We start from the raw sequence: 22036 nt of genomic DNA, 5'->3' as shown, positions 1-22036 counted from the left end.
TTGGTGTTTGAAACAGGTTTACTGGGAGTATTTGGGGCTGTTTCTCAGTGTTAGTTTTCGTTTGTGTCTTTTGATTTAGCCCCACAACCTTTCCTTAAGACGACAGACGTCAGACAGTTATTCCAGAGTACCACAACAACCTGCCCTGCAGTCTGAGGCCGTGAACTTCCCCTGGTGACGACTTGGTGTTTGGTAGCTCTCAGCGTGTCACCCGACTCAGATTTCTGAGTGGGACAAAGAGCTGAAGACTGCAGACTCATGTTGTTGGTGTTGCTGCGTGTATTTTCTGGCTTATTTTATGAAAATGTCCTCTCTAGATTTTTTTTTTTTAAGAGGAAGATCACATTTGGAAAGTGAAAGAATAGCCACAAGAAGCAGTGTGGTCTGATGACTTGCAGTTTAATCATGCTTAGCTGACTTATCACATGACACAGGAGCACATCATCAAGCACAAACACTCTCAAAACACAAATAGACACACATGGCATGCTCTGCTTACTCACTCGCTCACCAGCTCCTTGCGTCTCTGTCTCTGTCTCTGTACGACTTGTTCTCATGCCATCTTGACTCCGCTCTGGAACCACAGATCTATCCTCACACTCTGACATTCATGTCTTTTGTGCTTCCTAAAATCTAAATCTTTGGAGAAAGAAATGCTCTCCTCACCTTTACTATAAAAAGTTAGTTTTTTTGCTCAGTGGCTGTAATCAGCATTGATTTATGTCATATACGATGGATCACATTTATTTTGTTCCGCAGTTTCATTACAAAAAGTACTGAAATTAGGGTACCAAAACATCTCCTCTGTTTTTCCTCTGTTTTGTGTGCGTGCTGAAAAAACATCCGGTGTTCATACCCAGCCCGGGCTCTGTAAACAGGGAAATAATCAAATGGCGTTTTTCCATTAACGGTCCTCCTTTTTTCCATTGCCGATCGTGAGACTGGTCGTCATAGCAGCAAACTGACGTGACCTAACGCCACACACACACACACACACACACACACACACACACGCAGAAAGTTGAAGGTGTTTTTGGTTCTCCGTGTGTTGCCACAGCCAGAAGGCACATTAGTTTCTAAAGAACCTGGAGGCAGCAGAAAAAACAACAACAACGCAATGATGACGCAGTGATTAGTGACGATTCTCTCCGACCAATCAGCAGTCTGCAGGTTTCCACATCCTTTTTGGTATTGCCTCAGCTTGCTTGGAACCTCGACTAAGGTAGTACTACAAAAGGTACCTGTTAGCAGGTACCAGGGACTTTTTTTTTGTAATAGAAAACCCAAAAAGTTGAGTCGAGTAGATACCAGGCAGTGGAAAATTGCCAACAGTGGCTTGCATCCTTCCACATGCCTCTATTCCAGGAAGACTGCAACAGCTACATTCATGCTTGTTCACAGGGCGGGGGAAAGGCCACGGATGTATAGAGAGGGACGATAAATAAGGAGAACTGACGGGAGGGGTGTATTTGTATTTATGTTGAGTTCAAATATCATCAATCTTTCTCCAGAATCTTACCAAAAAAAGTCCAAGGTGACGTCTTTAAATTGCTTGATATGTCCGACCGTGCATGCTGCATATTCCACTTTGTTGCTCTTTATCTGTCTTAATAGTAAAATGCCGTAAAACTGCCAAAATATGTCTGAAATGAAGTGTAACTGAGGATCGCAGGACTTAAAAGACGAGGCGGTTCAACAGGCTGAGACATGAGCGGAGCCTCGGCAGTAGTAGGTCACACTGTTGTTCAGTTACATTCATTTACAATCCCTTTGTGATAACGCATGCACACACACACACACACACTTTTCAAGGGCTCATGAAAATCTCTTTGACTGAATAACTGAAAAGAGTTATAAAAGACATGAGAACTTTAGTATGTCTTCGTTTTGAATTTAACGGAGATGCTGGAATACAATCTAGGACTAGGATGAAGATATCAATTTTCCACAGACAGAAACACAACTACAGTTATTACCAAAAGGGGATTTGTAGTTGTAACGCTTCACTGAATCCAAATCTGTTTCTATTCAGGCTAAATGTGAGCTTAATGAGCTGCAGGAAGGAAAGGAAACTGATCTCTCTATGACATTGTTGTAGATTGTCAGTGCAACAGAGCCCAATTTTAGCTTGTTACAGATTTACGATGGGCAACACATTAACAGACTAACATTAGTTAGTCTCACAGTAGCTGACCCGTCTGAGCTGCTGGGAGTTTATTTAACTGCCCCAGCCTTAATGTCCACTCATGCAGAACATTTCCCACTGCTGCTTGTTTCTATTCATCTGATAAATTAGGACTGTGTTGGCAGCAGGGTCGGTAGATTATGGTACAGAGGTTTATCGTGTGTGTGTGCGTGCGCGCGGAGACATTATTTATTTGGATTGTCTAATACAGAAACATACAGGGATACCAAACCAGAGAATTTTTATTAAAACAATGTTATTAGATGCTCCTCCAAACATAGAAACTTAGCTACAGGACATTTTTATGTAGCTCTGCATAATAAGTGTATGATTATCAATGGTTGTTAAAGCATACAACACAAGACAAGGGTGGTAAGCTATTAATGTCTTTATTCAAATGAATGCATTTTTCATTATGTTTCCTCTCAGTCTTAGTAGAGAAGTTCTTCCACTGTCTGAAAGTCTGTTCTTTCACCCTTTTTTTGAGTTGTAATAATTGTAAAGAATATTAATTTAATTGAATGTTGGATGCTATTCATTATTGTCAACATGTTTGACATGGGTGAAATTCTACATCTCTATTAATCAAACTGAACGTGTAACAGTCTGTAACTGACTGTCTGTTTCTCTGGTCTTGAATGTGCAGGTGAGCTGTCCCTGCAGAGGCTCTCTGGCACGGTGCTGGATTACAACAGCACAGAAAAATGTCCCGGAAGCAGCAGCAACATTCAGACCAGCATCAGCTTCCAGTGTGGGAAAACCATGGTAAGACTCAAAGCACACAAAGACGTGGTTTTAGAACGGAGGATTTGGGCTTTTCCAGGAACTGTTTAGACCAATACATGGAGGACCGGCAGGATGAATCTGAGTTGCTCATTACCACCACTGAAGTGCCCTTGAGCAGGGCCCTTAAGCCCTCACTCAGCAGCCATGATTAGTATTTAATATGAGTTGCTTTTGTTCCTATGTGTCAGCTAACAGCAGGTCTACATTGTCTGTTCTGTCAGAAGCTCAGAAGCAGCTGCTGTGAGCGTCTAAACTGGATCCATTGTACAACAGCGCTGCTTAGTTTGGAGATCTTACAACCTAACACGTTGCACGGCTCAACAGTAAGGCCTTGGCAACCCGATTGAGTCAATTAGCAACCATTTCGTGGCCTCTGGTTGCCAACCACCTCCTCAATATTTGTGTTTTTATTTTTTAACAAACCAAAAATGGAAAATCTTATTTTCAAAAGAAGTCAATATTTTATTTACGGAGTTGTCTTCGTAAAGTTTAAACGCTACGTTCGTGCGCAACGCAACATTTCAGCTGTTGTGCGACCGCTTTCCACACACACGTTAAAACTACTACACTAATAACAAGTTACACTTAGCAGCAGGTAACGTTAGCCTACCATTGGCTACAGTAGTAACTGGATTAAACTTAAATGTTGTTTGTTGCTGTGTGTTTCTCTGAATTGTAGCTGTGGAAGTCAAGTGAATTGATAAGTTAGCTTTTACTTTAGTCACAGGATGATGTGTGCAATCCCAACTGGAATCAGAAACCTGGTTAGTGACATAATAGGTCCACGTGATCAGGTTTCATCTGCCAGATGCACTTGATTTGAGTTGTACTGTAGATAATAGTCACTGATACTTTTAACATGCTGCAAAGGTGCAGAATAAAAACTTTGCTTGAGTAGAAAGTTACACGATGAACGTACACTTACACTGTTGTGCAATTTTGAGAAATCTTAATGTGCTTTGCTGTTTTTAGTCTGTCATTTGTTTTTAGTACATCGTGAATTGCAAAAAAAAAATTGGATAGATGCCTAACTGACTGAAACAAACATTAAACCTCTCCTGGTGTTTTTGAGCTTGCATTGGACTCATATTTCAATAGGTTTAAATTAAATTGACCTAAATTAAATTTAAAAAAAAATGTTTTCTTTCTCTGAAACAAATCTAAAAAAAGATCAAATTTGTTGGATACCAGAAGTCGCTTTCAGCTGAGATGAGCGGAAGTGAATTTGTGAAGAGAAATAATGTATGACAAAGATTGTCACCTGCTATGTATGTTGTTTTAGTCACGTCTCTGTGTGTCTGTGTATCTGTGTGTGTGTGTGTGTGTGTGTGTGTCTGTGTGGTTTCGGTGGGTGGCTGAGCACTGGGTTGACAATAATGTGTGTCATTTCCTGTCAAGTCACAAATAGCAGAAGAACAGTGCTTAATTTTCAGTCTAAGGGTTAAATGGGGAAATGAAAGTGGCTTTTATGAAACCTATTGCCAAGTAATCGAATGCTGAAAGGAAGAAGTGACGAGAGCCACATGCAGATCATCTGTAATATTATTAAGCCTTAGCAGAATGACAGTGGACAGTTAATGTTTTTTTCAGCACTTACAGATGTAATTTTATTTTTGGCTTCTACCATTTAAAAAGCTTGCGTTTTGGCCGTCTATGTGTAGTATATTTTCTGAAATATGTCTTTCTCAAACTGACTTTGATAGTGTAGCAGCGTGGCCGTGGTATATTCTTTGTCTCTTGGTCAATGCAACTCTTTGTCTGCGGTAAGATTTGGTACGAGACTTGCATGGCTAAATAGGAATGTTTTAAACATCATATATAACTTTGACTTCATTTTTGTTGACATTATAAAGTGTCTGTTTACATCCATTGTTTCTCACCAAAACTCATTGTGTGTATTACTGACGTCTAACAAATGTGTTAGATACATCTCCTTCCTCATAAAACATTTGCAAAGTCAATTTTTCAAAGTAGAAGTGTTGAAATCGGCGTTGTTTACATCTGTGTTTATGTGCTTGCAGTCTTCTTCTTCACTGCCCCGGTTGCTGCATTAACTGGAGCATTTATCTAATAGCATATATGTAATATCGGCCTGTAGATCAGAGGGATGGAGTGAAACCATTGGCAGAAACGTGTATCACGTCACCCTTGTTTTGCATGGGTTCAAACAAAATGGGGACATGTAAAACCATTGCTCCATAGCAATAGTAGTGTCAGAATATTTAACATACAGTATTACCTTCCTCCTTTTAGTTTTGAAAGTGCTAAATAGATCAAATATATCAGGTAGCTCCTGATTTTGTCATGAATAACACATTTTGTGGCCCACTTCAGCATTGAAGAGCTTATTCAACAACCCAAGTCCCTTAACTACTGTAAAAATGTTCAAAAATTTAAACAAGGTCGACCTGTAACCAGCCAGGCTGCTGACTTGACTCTCAGTTACAAGGGTTATTATCCAAAGACATGTTTAAAGGTATTTTGAAGATGTTTTCTCTCTTTCTCTCTATCCAAGAGTCATCCTGAGGGTGAGAGACAAAACGTCTTCAGAGCACCTCAACCAAGTCCAGTGGCCCCTTGATTTTAACGCTTTCTTGGATAACTGTGTCCGGGTTGACTGTAAACTTTACAGATATCAAGCTGGAAAATCCTCCAAATCATAACACAATAAGTTATACTATATGCTCTGTATTATAACAGAATCACTGACCCACCACCACTATAATGAGTCCGTTGCCCTTATAAACAGGAAACTATCTGTCTAACTCATGTTCTTGTGTTTGTGTGCCACAGGGGACCCCGGAGTTTGTCGCCGTGTCTCAGTGTGTGCATTACTTTGAGTGGAGGACCTTCACTGCCTGCAAAAAAGATAAATTCAAACCACACAAAGAGGTATGTGGTAGAACATCTGACTCATTGACGAGAAGGTTTCATGTGTAAGATGGAAAGCCACTGCTGCCGTGTCTGTGGAGGTGTGATATGTGAGAAACGATGAGCCTGAGAGGGGTTTAAGATCAAAAGGAAAGTTGTGAGGATGTTTAATGCAACATGTTCATCAGTGCAGAGGGCATGTTGTCACCATGAAGCAGTTGATATGTGAGTTTAACGTGGAATAACTCAAAGAATGTATGGAATAAATTAAACGCCAGACACGGCAGGAAAAAACACAGTTTTATCATGTAATGGTCAATTTAGAAATTTTTTTGGGCGGGCATTTTGTTAAGACCTTTATTGACAGGAAAGCTGAAGACATGGAAGGGGAGAGAGAGAGGGGGATGACGTGCACAAAGGACCTTTGTCCAGGAGTAAACCTCTATATATGGGCTCCTGCCCTAACAACTGAGCTATTTGTGCTCCCAATTTAAAGATTTTTGGCTATTTTTTGCTTCCATAACAAGTCTTCTTTCAGACCAGTGGAAAGAAATCCACCAAAATACACAGGTGATCAATCAGGTGCTTAATGATAGCGGTTTCCAATGAAGAAATATGTAAGTTTACAACTGATCTTTATTTATCAACTTAATTTTAAAGGCCTTTTTCTCAGAATGAGTATTTTCTCATACTCTGAGCCATACATCTCCACTTCAGTAGCACTTACATACAGCAATCTTTCCAGTGTCATTCCTATCTATGCTTATACATCATTCATAGTCGAATTTAAACAGATATAATCAGTTGACACATTTATGAACATTTTCTAATTTGTGTATTAACAAAGTGGGAGTCTTTTATAATTGTTATGTCCTTCTTTGAACTATCTATTGATTAAATTGACAACAAAAAAGATCCAATTATTAAAATCCCAAAACAGGAACCTATAATTAGTTTAAAAGCTTGTTTAGAGATTGAAGCCCTCTAAAAACATTAACATTTACGGATTTGTGCAGTTACTACATTTATAACATTGACAGATTTATCACAGTTTAGGGGGATTTTTATTGCACATTCACATCACATTAGTTACAATCTCTATACAATTCTTTATAGGACCATGCACATGACCTTGATTCAAACAGCCACACAAAGATCTGATCTATTTTACAAGAGTATCTTTAATGGTCTTTTATAAATCACTTCCACCATGTTTTCTTAATGAATTGATGTTAATGTGAGTCCAGCAGTACAAAGTTATCTCCTCTTCTGTGTCCAGGTGCCCTGCTATGTGTTTGACTCAGACGGGAAGAAGCACGACCTCAGCCCTCTGATCAAAGTGAACGATGGCTATCTGGTGGACGACGGTGACGACACCATCGATTTCTACATCAACATCTGCCGGAGCCTCAGTCAGTACCTTGGGGGGGGGGGATAATTGGCTTGGGGCCCTATCCTGCACCCAGCGCAGCACAAAGCCCAACGCAAGTGTCTTTGCTAGTTTAGATATAAATATTAAATATCAAATGCACCTGCACACATTTGTGCGCCCATGTGTCTAACAGGGAGGTGTGTTCAGGTGCATTCTAGGCATATTGTTATCTTGAGGCAGTGCAAACTGAGCGTGCCATTGACCAACAAAAACCTCTAAAGTCAATAACATGCACATTCACTTCACTTCATGCATGAGCAGATCAGTTTCTTCTCCTGAAAATCTCTCCTTCCTACTCAGCAAATCCTCCATCATAATAGCAATGTGCCAAGGTACAAACACGCCTGGCTATTAAAAGGAATGGGAGAGGACACTCTGATTGGTTTATTGCATTTTAAGCCCAAAACACACGTATGGATTAATGAAGACACTAAGTTCAAGCCTTTTGAACCATGAGCCTGGCGGACAGAGCCTTTTCTCTGCAGTCAAACTAGAAACAGTGGTTCATACACGCCCTAAACAGACCTGCGCCAGGCGCTTTGTGCCGTGCGCTTAGATCGTTAAAATAGGGCCCTTTGTCTTTACTGGTTGTGTCGGTTTTGTTGTTGTGAGAAATTCTTGAATTTGATTACTGGCAAGTTGAAAAAGTCACCACAGAATAAGAGAGGAAAACTTCTACTATTGCCACGGTCAGCTGAAATTGAAATCTCTCTTTTTGCACATGACTCTCTATTAAGACTTTGAAAAATAGTCTTAATTAATAGTCTTAATAATTGCTGCATTTATTCATGCATTTAAGAATGTCTTTGTGAAAAAAAAGCCTCTCTGACGAAGAGCAGCTTGCTTTGTAAACGGGTGTTTTCCAGAACATTTCCTTTTAAAAATGATATTTATTTTTACAAATGTTTGCAGGAAAAATTCCTGCTGCCACTCTCGATATTTTATAATTTAAGCATCCAGATCTTGAGCTTTGCTGTGATACATGTAATGTCTATACACCAATTACTGTAATCAGGGAGCTGCTGAAGTACTGTATCTTCTTGAGCATTACTGATATACTGATACTGTATACAGTATTTTACCTAACCTGTACAGACTTAATTGGCTTTCCCATCATCTAATAGCCGTCCTCTTTCTCTCTCAGACCGACCAGACAAATCGTGTCCGGAGGGCTCTGCAGCCTGCTTGGTCACCAGTCAGGGCTCCTACAACATGGGCTCCCCTACCAGACAGCTGGAGCTGCTGTCCAGCGACAGGTATCTGCTTGATGAAGGCCAACCATCTGTCAACTGACTCTGCATCAGTTTGAGTTAGTGTAGGGAATGCTCTGCAGCGGTCTGTCAGGAAAAATGTCCTGTTCTGTTGCTTGTTGAGTTTATTTACTTACATAGTTTTGCAAGTTCATATGATTGTTGGTACGTTCAGAATTTGCTCTGGTATTAAAGGCAGGGGAGTTTTTATTTAGTCCGTGTTGAGCTTCTATGTCACATATGTCTGGAGGGTACAGTAACCTTTATTTGACAATATGATTAACTTTAAAGTGTTTTCACTTGTGTCTTGTCTCCTCTGGAGACTGAGGTTACAGTATGAAGTCAGTGCCGGTGCCGGTTCGTCTCCTCCAGACTTCTGTAAGGGACACAATCCTGCCGTCTCCATCACTTTCGTCTGTCCATCAAGCAGGCATTCAGTACGTTACACATACTTATTTCTACACACAGCAAATCTGTATCTTTTTGTTTGATTGCTGTTTTACTGTACTTGCAAAATGTAACTAATTTCTGCTTTACTAAAAGTGTCCTTTGGTTTCACAGGGCAGCCCTCCTAAAATGACAGCAGAGTCAAACTGTCGTTACGAGGTGGAGTGGGTGACTGAATACGCGTGTCACAGAGACTATCTGGAGAGCCACAGCTGCAAACTGACCAGCGAACAGCACGACATCTCCATCGACCTGACGCCTCTCAGGTTGAGCTGTGAGTAAACCTGGGACCACTTACCACCCGCACAGGGCCCTCTGATAATTTCACAAAACCTCCTACCTGTCCAGCCCACAAGTGTATTTTTTATATATGCATGTATAATACATACACACACAGTGTGTGGATATATACACGTTTTATGTTTCACTTTTTTATTTGAAAGTCCTTTTTTTTCTTCATAAATTGAGAATAAAAATGTGTTTTAATTTTATATTTTACAAAGCAAGCTGTACTGTACAGCTCAACTTGTCAACATAAACACTTTTGACCTACAGCACGCTGATTTACCATGGTGTGCAATTCATTTTTTTATGTCACTGCCAAACGTCTTAGTGATGGGAGAAAGGAATACAATCCATGTTAAATTTGAGACCTGTTGTTGTACTGCTATGAATGAAGGCAGCAGCTACATTTATTTTAGCCACCAAAAAAAAAAAAAAAAATATATATATATATATACATACATACATACATACATACATACATACATACATACATACATACATACATACATACACACACTGACTATGGAGAAGTAACTCATGCAACCCCACTTTACTTTTTTTTTTACTTTTTGTGCCATGATGTAAGCCTCAGCTTACTGTATAAATAGAATCATTATCTTTTGGTGGTAATACAAGTAGTTTTACACATTATTGTTTAAAGATGGATACTTAAGCTGATTGCTGACAGTGAATTTGCCCGCATTCATTTTTTAAGGAATAGTTCCACATTTTGAGAAACACTATTTTTTTTTTTTTGCTTTTTTGACGAGATTAAGATAAAAAGACAACAAATAATCCTGTTTTACCAGAAATGCGGAATCTGTAAAAGTTTCTTTACAATAATCTGAAAGCTGTCCTTAGTAGTAGTGATTATATTTACAGTAAAGAGTCGTAGTTAATCTAACGTCCATTGAGACAATGAGAAGATGATGATGATGATGATGGTGATGATGATAAATATGTCCATTTCTTTGTGTGTGTGTGTAGCTGCAGAGCCGCCGTACTACGCACACTCTGGGTCCAGTGATGGGGATGACAGCTACACCTACTACCTGAACGTGTGTGGAAAGATCATTACGGATGAATGTGGGTCTGATCCGTTTGTATCGTCCTGCCAGGTGAAGAAGACTGGAGACGTGAAGAAGGTGGCTGGGAAATATCAGAACCAGACACTACGGTAATGTTTGATGTGTCAGTCACCTGGTCAGTGCTTCAAATCAGTTTACCTGTGTTTTTTGCTCATCACCTAGGATATCAGTCAGTATCAATGCTCCCTTTTTGATTTTGATAATAGAAAAAGTTACAGTTTAACAGTTACTTTGTTAAAGGAGAAGTGAGTCTTGCTTTAATGCAAGAAAACATTGGAGAGCTTTGTTTTTGTGGTAAGACTAGATTTTAATAATGCAATTTAATTGGTGTATGCTGTAAGTAAAGTTACATTTATTTATGTAGCACTTTTTCTATATAAAAATCACAACGTGCTTCACAATAAATTGGAATATGATAAATAGAAGACATAAGAATACAAGGAAAACAGACCTTGTCTAACTAAAACCCAGATTGAGTAGTCCAGTCTTTATCTGCTTTTTAGATGAATTAACGGCATGTGTTAAACGTAAAGAGAGCGGCATTCCACTGCCTGAAAACATCGACCCCCCTCTAGTTTTAACATGATGACTTTGGTTGCTTTACTGATTGTGATAATATTCTATTTAACGGTCTACCAGTTTTATTCATTTTTTCTTCCTTCTTCTTTGTTTCTTTAATCCGTCACAATGCTAAACTTTTTGTGTCATTGATGTGACTGTTGGGATAGCAACATGAAGAACTTCTTATTAACATTGTTCATAATTCTTACACCTTCCAACTCTTTTTTAATCTTTAGTTATTCAGACGGGGATCTAACTCTAATCTACCCAGATGGCACCAGATGCTCCTCCGGCTTCCAGAGAATGACCATCATCAACTTTGAATGCAACAAGAATGCATGTAAGACAGAGAAGTTTCAGAATCTCTTTGTTTTTGAGCATAAAAAGTGCTACCTTGTTTAGGTCCCATTTATTTATTAAAAATCTGGCAGGTGGACTCATTTTTACTTCATCTTAGTTCATTCTTAATTCCCAGTTTGTCTTATTCTTCTGCAGCTAACAGTGGGCATGGGACCCCAGTTTTTACGGGGGAGACGGACTGCACTTACTACTTTGACTGGGAGACGGCATTCGCCTGCGTCAAGGAGAAGGAGGATCTACTGTGCCGAGTCAGAGACAACCACAAACATTACGACCTGTCACCCCTCACAAGATACCCCGGTGAGTTTAAATGTCAACATTTGTCTCTGAAAAAGTAACTTGTTTTGGCCATATTCACCCAATAAAACATTTTCTACTCTGTCTGTTGTGACTAAAGATGTGTTGCTGAAGCATCCCCTTCCTCTGTGTCTCTGTATGTTGCTCCAGGGTCAGATGTCAGTGGGAACTGGGAGGTGGTGGATGCTAAATCTCCAAAGCCGGACTCCCGTTTTTACTTAAATGTCTGTCACAAAGTCCTCCAGACAGGAGCTGCTGCCGGCTGCCCACTGAATGCCTCCATCTGTGCCGTGGGTGAGAGGGGGGGTCTAAAGACCAATGAAATATGAGACTATTTCAGAAGATAGTGGTAGAAGGGTGTAGGGAAATTAAGGAGTTGTAAAAACTTTGCCAAATTCATGAGATTTTCAGGGATAGTTGTAGTTTTCAGTTTGTTGATTGTGTCTCTCTGATACAGACAAGACTCATGGGGCCATCAGTCTGGGCAGCTTCCTGTCAGCTCCCCAGAGGACTAAAATAGGAAATGACATCAGACTGGTGTATACTGATGGAAGTTTTTGCATTAATAAAAAGACAAGGATCCAAACAATCCTGACCCTCAAGTGCAAACCAGGTAGGTTAAACAGAGACATGAGTTGTCATTTTATGTATTTGTCTTCTATACATACTGTTTTTTTTCTCTAGTTTCTGTTTGGTTGTGATGTTGTCTCCCCCTTCACTTTTCCTTCTTCTTTTTGCTTATCTTTTGCAGGAGATCTGGAGAGCGCTCCCATCCTTCGTAGCGTTTCTTCTGACAGATGTGTTTACGAGTTGGAGTGGTACACGGCTGCCGCCTGCGTCCTCTCAAAGATTCAAGGAGACGACTGCAAGGTGGAGGATCCTCAGGCTGGTAGGACACGCATAAATCTCTACTCTCTGCCAGTAACAATTATTATAGATTTGTCTATAAAAAGACAGGTCCTCCCAAAAAGCTGAAGGTGACTTCAACTGACCGGTATAATCCAACCAGCAGTCCAAAACCCAAATATATTGAATTTATCATATAAGACAGAGAAAATCAGAAAACCTTAAGCTGAGTAGCCATTTAATTTTCTCTTGATGGATTAATTAAGTTACTGTTTCAGCTTAACTTCTATAAACACCTTTTGGTAACCAATCATCAACAGGACACCCTCACCTGGCAGGTGTCCTGACAGGACACCTGGCTAATTACCTCATGTCATTTTGACATTTGAAAAGCTCTTAGACCACAGGGGGAGTAGTTTGGTGGTCTCTCTCTCTCTCTCTCTCTCTCTCTCTCCCTCTCTCTCTCTCTCTCTCTCTTCTCTTATCCTAGGAGGGGATAAGAAGATGAGTTGAGAAAGGGAGGAGTCACAGAAAGGAGAATAGAGACCTTTTCTGTTTTTGTTTTCTTTTATAATGGAATAAACATACTTGATATACATTTAAATTCATGGTTTGTTCCATCTTTTGTCCAAAGTTTAAAAGTGTAGATGTTACAATGCTTCATGGTATATTTTTGTAAATTTGGGTCCCGGGGAGACACCCAATTTCTCTTTTGGGTCTTGAGCTGAAAAAGTTTGGGAACCACTGCTCTATGAAATAGCTAAGTCAACCTAACTTGCCATGAGGATGTTTCACCACTCAACTCCACCACCTAGTGGTGAGTTCCAGGCATTTTAATCTCTCTAGGTCACACACCTTTTGTGTACATGAGAGTTGTTACATGTGAATTGTTAAAGAGGCAATGTGCAGTTGTTGCGTTATCTGTCCCGTTTTGTTTCCAGTTCTGTACTGTTTGACAGAGCCATCGTCCCATCGGACCAAACACTGATCAGAGTTTCCTTCTTTGACCCTCTCTTACTGGCCTCTGTTGCTCAACAGGGTTCTCTTTCGACTTGTCGCCTCTCTCCAAAGCCGAAGGTGGCTTCTACAATCTCACCAGCGGCAACTACAACTACTACATCAACGTTTGTGGTGCCGTCAAAACTGCCAGCTGTCCTGAAAAGTCCGGAGCATGCCAGGTGGAGAAGAGGTAAGAAGAAGGCAGGAAGCAAGCAGGGCCGCACAGTCACATCAACCCTATTATTAAGTCCTCACAGAATATCATCAGTCGGTAGATTCTCTCCAGAAGTATTCATAATGTACATGTTTTTATGTTTTTCTAGGATTTCAAAATCATTAAGTGCATCAATGTCCCTTTTTATTTGTTCTTAGTTATGGAAAATCCAGATTTGTCTAGTTTTAATTACTGTTTTATCCCATTGTAGTGACTCTGTTGTTAAATTTGCAGTGGAATTACAAAGGATGTACCACGTTTTGTGTGAATCAGATGCATTGTTTCAATATAAGGCTTTTTGATTACTTAAAATTTGTACTTAATTCCTTACCCCCACAATCAGGTTTACTGTGTTTTTTTTTTTACGTGCACTTGCACTTGCACTGCACTTTTTTGCCAAATGTTACATCTGTAGGCTTTGTCTCATTGAAATTTGAGACATTGAGCAGATTTGAGAAAGGAAGGATCAAATAACCCAAAACCCAAGTATGTCAAGCCTGGAGTCTTTTAAACCATGAGGTCTGAAAGTTGAAACCTTATAGGCACCATGTCAGATTAATGAAATATACTGTATGAATATGAAAATACATATATATATATATATATATATATATATATACACTATACATACTGTAAAATGAGTAAAGGTAAATGTGAAGTAAATTGACCCAACTGCGTTCATTTGTCCATCTGCCACTTCAGTTCATGGAGTCTTGGGGAAGCGAACTCCCGTCTGTCGTACTACGACGGCCTGATCCAGCTGACCTACAGTAACGGCTCCCAGTACAACAACAAGGAACACACTCTCAGATCCACACTCATCTCCTTCCTCTGTGATCCAGAAGCCGGAGCTGGAAAACCCGAATTCCAGGTATGGTATTTGTTTTATTTTGTACAAAATATGTTTACACCTTTAGACATTTTCTTTATGTTCTTCTGTTGACTTTTATTCAAGGCATCACCAGTTTGACTTGTTATTTTAATCTTGTCTTAATTTTGAATCCAGGTCGAGGACAAGTACACTTATAACTTCCGCTGGTATACATCCTACGCATGTCCTGAACGGCCTCATGAGTGTTTGGTGACAGATCCCGACACTCTAGAGCAGTACGACTTATCCAGGTAATGGATGCATATTGTGTTCATTCACCAAGCAACCGCAATGTTTTTGGTTTATTTTTCAGTAGACAACATAACACAAAATCACACTTCAAAAAATAGATTCACTTATCCGGAGAAAAAGAAACAAACAAGAAGGATCTGATTCCTTCCTGCATGTCACATTACTGTCACTGACCTCCTAACCTTTTTATTGAACTTCTTCTTCCTTCAGCTTGTCCCGCTCCACCTCCAGCAGCAACTGGCAGGCCATGGATTTGTCTGACACGTCGAACCTGAAGAAGTATCACATCAACATATGCCGGCCTGTCAACGCTGTACCAGGCTGCGACCGCCATGCGTCCATCTGCCAGATGAAGTACATATCCGAGCAGGTCTGTAAAGGATAGAACGGAAAACAGAATTGTAACTTAAAACCTAAGCTCATAAAACTTTAATTTTTTTACATTAAAAACTTGGTTAGTGCACTTTTCAACATGGCAAAGTTACAGGAGCCCTAAGAAGCAAATGAGAAGCAAAGAAATCTGATACTTTGTTTATTGATTAAAAAAACTGATAAAAAAGGGTTTGTCGGGAGAATCTTTCTTCTTTCTGGATCGTTTTCTTTTTCTGTGGAATTTTTATCAGGTTTTTTTCTTTGTGTTGTTGTAATACTCGTTTTGGCCACAAGAGGCTAAAGTGCACCACAACTCCATGTTCTAGCATTCATGTTTTCTTCTAAAACACAAGGTACAGATATTGTGTGTTAGGAAGTTGTGTAACATTACTGTCATGTCATCTTTTGGATAGAAATATAATTCAATTGCCACTAGAACATTGGGTAGCTGTGCACTTCAGCCTCTTAAAGTGCATCACTGAAGGATGAGGCTGAAATGATTATTACAGCAACAAACACACCAGAAAAAAATATTCTGAGAAACAAACAAAAATTTCACCTGCAAAAACTTTTTTGATGCAAGATGGAAAGAATAATTGAATGAAAATAATACGCTTGTCATTTCAACCCTTCTCATCTGCTCCTAATTCCTAAACACAGTAGAAATACAATAAAGATTGATCCAGTGTTTCTAACTTGCCTCTCAGGGCTTCTGTACAAAGTTTCATGTTGGTCAGTGATACATAAGATTTGAGATGGGTTTTTTGAAGCTGTTTCCTCTCCTCGGTCCTCCGGGCTCTCCCAAGGAGGTGGTGTCCGTCAGTAACATGGGTATCTCCAAGCGAGGGCCGATCATTGAGGGTCGAGGCCGTCTGCTGCTGGAGTTCACAGACGGCTCTGTCTGCACATCAGACGGCCAGAAGCTCACATACACAACACGCATCCACCTGGTCTGCTCCAAAGGAACTTTGGTGAGTCGGAGCAGTTGATACAGTAAAGTGGAGCCTGGCTTGTTAACGCTTTGCATGTGTCCAATATGTTACTCTGTTTTCTGTTCTGCACTGTGCAGTCAATGGGGCCGCGGTTCCTGATGTACCAGAACTGTACTGCCAACTTCATGTGGGAGACCAGGGCAGCCTGTGCCATCAAAACCACTGAGAACAATGTGAGTTCAGCTTTATTACAACATATTCTTACCCTGTGTTTAATGTATGTATTCACACTGAACAATTGGAAAACGTTATGTGGAGGAAAAATATAAGATTATGATAATAAAGAGTTTACAAAGATAATAGACTTAGACTTAGACTTCGCTTTATTAATCCTTTTGGAATGACTCCCGCAAGGAAATTGAAATTTCCAGCATCTGTTTTAGAAAAGAAAAATGACATACGAGTATAAAGATAACAAAAATAGCAGTAATAATAATAACTATAAGAACATTCGTCAAAAGACATTAACCCTAAATTATCAGTCGAAAGTAATAAACATGTCCAATATGTCTTTGTGTCTCAGAGCTGTTCTGTGGTGGACCCCAACACTGGCTTTGAGTTCAACCTTCAGCTTTTGGCCTCTCCGACTGGGTACAAGACAAATGCCAACGGCAAGGACTTCCTGGTAAGACGGACACAGTGACAGCACCGTCACTGCACAGCTAAGCATTAATAATGTCCATCAAATGTAGCTCTCAGGCTTTGCTTGAATGGATTTGTGTGGTGTAGCCAACAGCGTTTTATACACCCCTGATATAGTCTGTGTTGCAGCCAGATGCACTCGCACCAGTGTGGGATTTAATTTAGACTTTTTGTAATACTTTATAAATACAAATTGTATGTAAAATAGTTATATATATGTAAAAAAAAAAATTTGTAGAACTTATAGACTCATCTTTTGATTGTTTCATCTATAAAATGTTTTAGAATAGACAAAAGTTTGCCTCTGCTTCTTCAAATTGGTTGCTGTAAATAATGTTTACTGTAATATAAGACAAGGGCAAGCAGCAGATATTTACATTTTAGGAAATGTTTTCCATTTTACTAATCAATTAATGAATCAATTATCAACATAGATGCTGATGACTATACTTTTTATGAACAAATAGTTTGTTTGACTCATGATCTAAAATCGTAACATGGTTAAATGTTAAGACTGATGTTAGATTAATTCAGTGGCCATTTAGGACTTTTTTTTGCAGATTTTTCAAGGATTATGTCTTTTCTATGTGTTTTTTCAAATCATGATATTTTAGAATTTAACAAATCCTAATCTGTTCAATTCCCCACCCTGTAGGTGAACATCTGCTCAGACGTGGCAGAATGCGGTCCAGGCATGGCTGGCTGTGAGCTGGAAAATGGGCATCCGTCCAGCCCAGTGGGGGTGGAGAAGACTCTCCAGTACTCCACCGATGGACTTCTCACATTAACGTATAAGGGGACCCTGGACGAGCCCACAGGTACTTCTTTACAGTAACTGATGTAGAAATATTTTATTAACAAAATGTGCCTATGTCATCGATGCAAAAGAGCTGTGTTAGTCATTAAGGAAGTAGTTAAAGTGACCTCTGATGCACAGAAAGTTGAAGCTAAAGTCATAAAATAGTTTAAGCTTTTATGGCTCAGAGGAGCCTTGTGTGAAGGTTGTGAGAACAGACGAGGAAGTTGCAACACAAGGTCCCGCCCTTGTGTGGAGAGCATAAAACATGAAGAGAGGGGATAGATGAGTGTTCATTTTCAGATGAGATCCTAGTGGACCAATTCTGACTTAAATGTCGGATGCCAGGGAAACTAAGATGGTGTTAGTGAACCCACAACTATTATACTGTACTTTACTAAATGTGCTTTACTGAACTCTTTGTCTCAGATTGATCCTTGTGTACGGTAAACATGAGTCTAATCAAAGATGGCGTGGGAATTATTTTTAAAAAAGTCAGATTTGACAGGCCTTAGGGCCTCAATGGACAAAATTCCACTACACTGAGATGTCATGATTTGATGTTCACTGGTTCACGTAACTGATGAGCTGTACCGTATTCACAGTAAATGGCCAGTTTAATTGTATTGACACTGCCCTTCACATCCTTTTCCCTCTGTATCAGCAACTCGGGACACCTTCACCATTAATTTTGTGTGTGATCCAAACTCTCACCCTGGCTCATTGAAACTGCTTCGCGAGGACCTGAGTTCTTTACCTAACCACGTGGTCCACAACGTCTTCTTTGAGTTCTCCACTGCTCTGGCCTGCATGCCTGCTCCAGTCGACTGCCAGATCATTGGTATGAACACACACACACACACACACACACACACACACACACAGAATGAAACCCACAGTAAATATCAGTGTACTGGCTTATCACAAGTACTTTATACACTTCTCCTTCTTGTGTGTCTAAATATACTTTGCTGTTACCTCTAGATTCCCATTTTAACGAGTACGACCTGAGTCACCTGATCCGGGATGGAGAGGACAGCCCCTGGATCGCCATAGATACAGATGGTGTCAAATCGCGCAGCTTTTACATCAATGTCTGCAAACCTCTTCCTCCTCTGGACCACTGTCCAGGTCAGTATGCTCGTCCATATCCTCCAGTTATACATACTGAAATCTGGCTTGACTCAAATTGAATAAACTTCACTTTAAGTGATATTGCATAGTGACTATATGTATTGGTTTCATATATTTCATCTTCAATTTGCAAACTATTGTTAGGATTATTTTTTTATTTTATTTTTTTTTACGCATGTAGAGCTGTAATGGTCAGGGGATTAAATTGAAGGATTTTTCAAATTAAAATAAAATAAATTGATAGATATTTTGGGAAAAAATTTATGTTTTTAGTTTATTTTAAGCAAAAATGCCAAACATTACATTAACCTTAAATATGAGGTATTTCTGCTTGGTTTTATCATATGAGCTAAAACAAAGGAATTTGATAACTTTGGGCCACGTGAAGTCACAATGGCCAATTGAACGCTTAATCAAGACAACAATTAGAAGATTAATTAGCCCTATACACATTTGGAGTGCTATGGCTTCGTAAAGGATACCAATTGAACCACTGACTGCTGCATTAAGCACCAGTTTTATCATTTTATTTGTGATTTTGCATTCTCTTTTCATATACTGAAATGTCAGCCCTTAACCTTTACTACTGCAATCCAATTTAATGTTTCAAGGCTCCTATGATTAAGACTCATAGTAGGAACGATTTTAACACTTTGCAATAAAACATAATATTATAAAGTCAGATGGCAGTTAAAAATTGAATGGAATTCTTCCTGTCAGACTGTAGTTCAATCATTTTTCTTCTCTCCAGTGGGTCCTTTGGGTGCTTGTGGCATGATTGATGGGAAGAGTTACAACCTGGGTTATGTCCAGTCCAGACCGCAGGTGGCGGAGGACGGCTCCATCAGCATTGTGTACCAGAACGGAGACAAGTGTGGTTCTGGATCACGCTACTCAACACGCATCATCTTGCAGTGTGATGACAACCCAGTGAGTATCAAGGCCAATTTATGCTTCTGCCTGACGTGCACATTGCAAAAAAATTTAACTACCAACCACGACAATGCAGACCGCAACAACTGTTGCTGGTCCGCTTGGCCGGGGATAGGTTGCGTTGCATTTCCCCCTACTAATGTCCTGGTTCCCCTTCTCCATAAACAACATGACATCAAGCAGAGGGTTAGTTTTTCCTGCTACAGCTTTCTGACTGTGGTCAGAAAACACATGTTTTCTGTCACTGTGGCTCTATAGTCTGTACCCACTCTGAAGCCAATCCCGTCTCTACTACACACTCCCCACGCGCACACACACGCCGGTCCTGCTATTCCTTTAAAGAGATTGACGCACACACCAATGTACAAGTATAAAGTTCAGGCTTCTAATGTCAACCATTTTGATGCATTCACGTAGATACCATAAACTCACAAGATGAGTGTCAGTGGTCTTAATGATTTGCTTGTAACGCATGTCTACACCCGAAGTGTTGAGGCATAATAGTAGATGGAAGTCACTTTTTTTTGGCTGTTTTATGTGCGTACAAAAAAAGATAAAGTGTAAAACATCTTGTAACTGATGGTTACAAGGTTAAAGAGCAAGTAAAACATGCATGTGGATAAATGCACCTTACCATTACCAATGTATATTCACCACATTGTTTATATTTGGGTTTTGTCCTCTTATTGATCTTTATTGTTTATGTTTATTTGTACTCGTTACTGTTTCCTACTTTGTACTGTGACTGCTGCACAATTTACATACGGATACATACATTTCTATCTTATTTTATGGTATTACTTTTACTTTTCAAATTCACCAGACATGCAACTAACCAGTGAAATCATTGATTATGTGTTGCTTCAATTTGTTTGTGTATGTGTGTCTGTGTATTTCCAGGGCTCCCCCGTGTTTGACCGTAGAGATGGTTGTGAATATGTCTTCATGTGGAGGACATCTGAGGCCTGCCCTATCAGGAAGTCTCAAGGTAAACAAAAAACAAACAAAAAAACAGTGATTAGAATTGTGGATTCCAATATTTTAGGATCAAAACTGATCTGAACTGAAACTAATCTATGCTGAGAAACACTGCTATTTGAATTTGAAATGTGAAAAGTTTATAATTTCCTCAAACAGCAGTTGTCAAATCACATCATCCATCATATCAGAGTCCATAAAGAAAGTTTTAAAAGGAGGACAGTATAATCAAGCCATGATAGAGAGACAAGAATATGTGCTTCTTTGGTCCTCCTCCCAGGTGATAACTGCCGTGTTCGTGACCCCAAGAGTGGCTTTGAGTTTAACCTGAGCTCTCTGAAGGGTCAAGATTACCCCGTCCCCAGTGATGACTATTTCTACCACCTATCGGTGTGCGGGGGGCTTAAGAGAGGCATCTGCACCCACAAAGACACAGGCAATGAATCTGTCTCCTCCTGCCAGGTGAAGGGAGACAATCACAAGATTGCAGGTACGGACCAACCAAAACCAGCTTGAATATTCTAAAATTTGTTTCATTCTCAGTATTCATTTTAATCATTCTTCTTGTGAGTGTGCAGGATTGGCAAACCAGGTTCTGAGTTACGTGGGAGACCAGCTCATCCTGAACTACACAAATGGAGAGGTCTGTCACAAGATATACCAAAGATCCACCGAGATCTACTTCTCCTGCCACCCGGACAGGAATCCTGTGAGTTTCACACAAACACACAAATACAGAAAACCAGCTGATCCCATCAGGTTTTAATGAGTTGGACTTACTAAAACAAAATGGGAAGACAATAAATTCTGACAATGTTGATTGGTAACTTAGACTTTTAGTGGAATTTGCTCATGGGGCTACTTACTGAAACCAGTTTTATTGACATACATGAGTGGTTGTTTTTTTTGCCTTGAAATTGTAAAGGATTTCTGCAGATCCAGATATTTTTATCAGTGTAGCTTTCTGAGCATTTGTGCACTGGATATGTTGAATATGTTTATTGGTGATAACTAACCAGAAAAAACATAATAGTAAAATACTTTAAAAAAAGAAAATATAATTAAATTAAAACAACACATATAAAAGATTCAGATAGAAAATTAAGGAGAGAAATCTGTCCATGATTTGGGGTAGACCTTTTGGAATAGGTGGGTTTTGAGGAGGTTTTAAAGGTGGGTGGAGACTCTGTGGTACGGCTGGATAGTGGGAGGGACTTCCATAGGCGAGGGGCAGAATCTCTAAACCCTATTGTGGACAGGCGGGATGAAGGAGTGGAAAACAATTAGGAAGAGGAGGATTGGAGAGTTTGGGATGGAGTGTAGGGCTGAGGGAGTTCAGAGAGGTATCGAGGAGCAAGATTATGGAGGGCTTTGAAGGTGAGAAGAAGAATCTTAAAGTCAGGACGGTATTAGACGGGGAGCCAGGGCAGTTGTTTGAGAGGAGT

The 22036-nt window shown here is 39.7% G+C and overlaps 1 protein-coding gene across 2 annotated transcripts in view; it reads left to right on the top strand.

The window, feature by feature from the left end:
* The window catches only part of igf2r (insulin-like growth factor 2 receptor), a 44505-nt gene that overhangs the window by 3731 nt on the left and 18738 nt on the right, over positions 1 to 22036 (top strand). Inside the window, exons 3-28 of one of the 2 annotated variants that reach the window (XM_034899669.1) lie at positions 2832 to 2950; positions 5765 to 5863; positions 7122 to 7254; positions 8419 to 8530; positions 8847 to 8961; positions 9086 to 9245; positions 10244 to 10433; positions 11142 to 11245; positions 11401 to 11565; positions 11713 to 11856; positions 12020 to 12175; positions 12314 to 12451; positions 13447 to 13597; positions 14324 to 14492; positions 14628 to 14743; positions 14955 to 15113; positions 15910 to 16087; positions 16186 to 16281; positions 16632 to 16733; positions 17406 to 17568; positions 18211 to 18387; positions 18531 to 18677; positions 19432 to 19610; positions 20514 to 20601; positions 20872 to 21081; positions 21170 to 21300. In XM_034899669.1, coding sequence (XP_034755560.1) covers positions 2832 to 2950; positions 5765 to 5863; positions 7122 to 7254; positions 8419 to 8530; positions 8847 to 8961; positions 9086 to 9245; positions 10244 to 10433; positions 11142 to 11245; positions 11401 to 11565; positions 11713 to 11856; positions 12020 to 12175; positions 12314 to 12451; positions 13447 to 13597; positions 14324 to 14492; positions 14628 to 14743; positions 14955 to 15113; positions 15910 to 16087; positions 16186 to 16281; positions 16632 to 16733; positions 17406 to 17568; positions 18211 to 18387; positions 18531 to 18677; positions 19432 to 19610; positions 20514 to 20601; positions 20872 to 21081; positions 21170 to 21300 — 3701 coding nt within the window. Of the gene's footprint in view, positions 1 to 2831; positions 2951 to 5764; positions 5864 to 7121; positions 7255 to 8418; positions 8531 to 8846; positions 8962 to 9085; positions 9246 to 10243; positions 10434 to 11141; positions 11246 to 11400; positions 11566 to 11712; positions 11857 to 12019; positions 12176 to 12313; positions 12452 to 13446; positions 13598 to 14323; positions 14493 to 14627; positions 14744 to 14954; positions 15114 to 15909; positions 16088 to 16185; positions 16282 to 16625; positions 16734 to 17405; positions 17569 to 18210; positions 18388 to 18530; positions 18678 to 19431; positions 19611 to 20513; positions 20602 to 20871; positions 21082 to 21169; positions 21301 to 22036 lie in introns of both variants that reach the window. The other variant, XM_034899670.1, reaches the window with a different exon arrangement.

Source organism: Etheostoma cragini, chromosome 18 (genome assembly GCF_013103735.1).
Source record: "Etheostoma cragini isolate CJK2018 chromosome 18, CSU_Ecrag_1.0, whole genome shotgun sequence".
NCBI lineage: Eukaryota > Metazoa > Chordata > Actinopteri > Perciformes > Percidae > Etheostoma > Etheostoma cragini.
The sequence above is the reverse complement of the archived record's forward strand: the minus strand, read 5'-3'. Positions and strand labels throughout refer to the sequence as shown.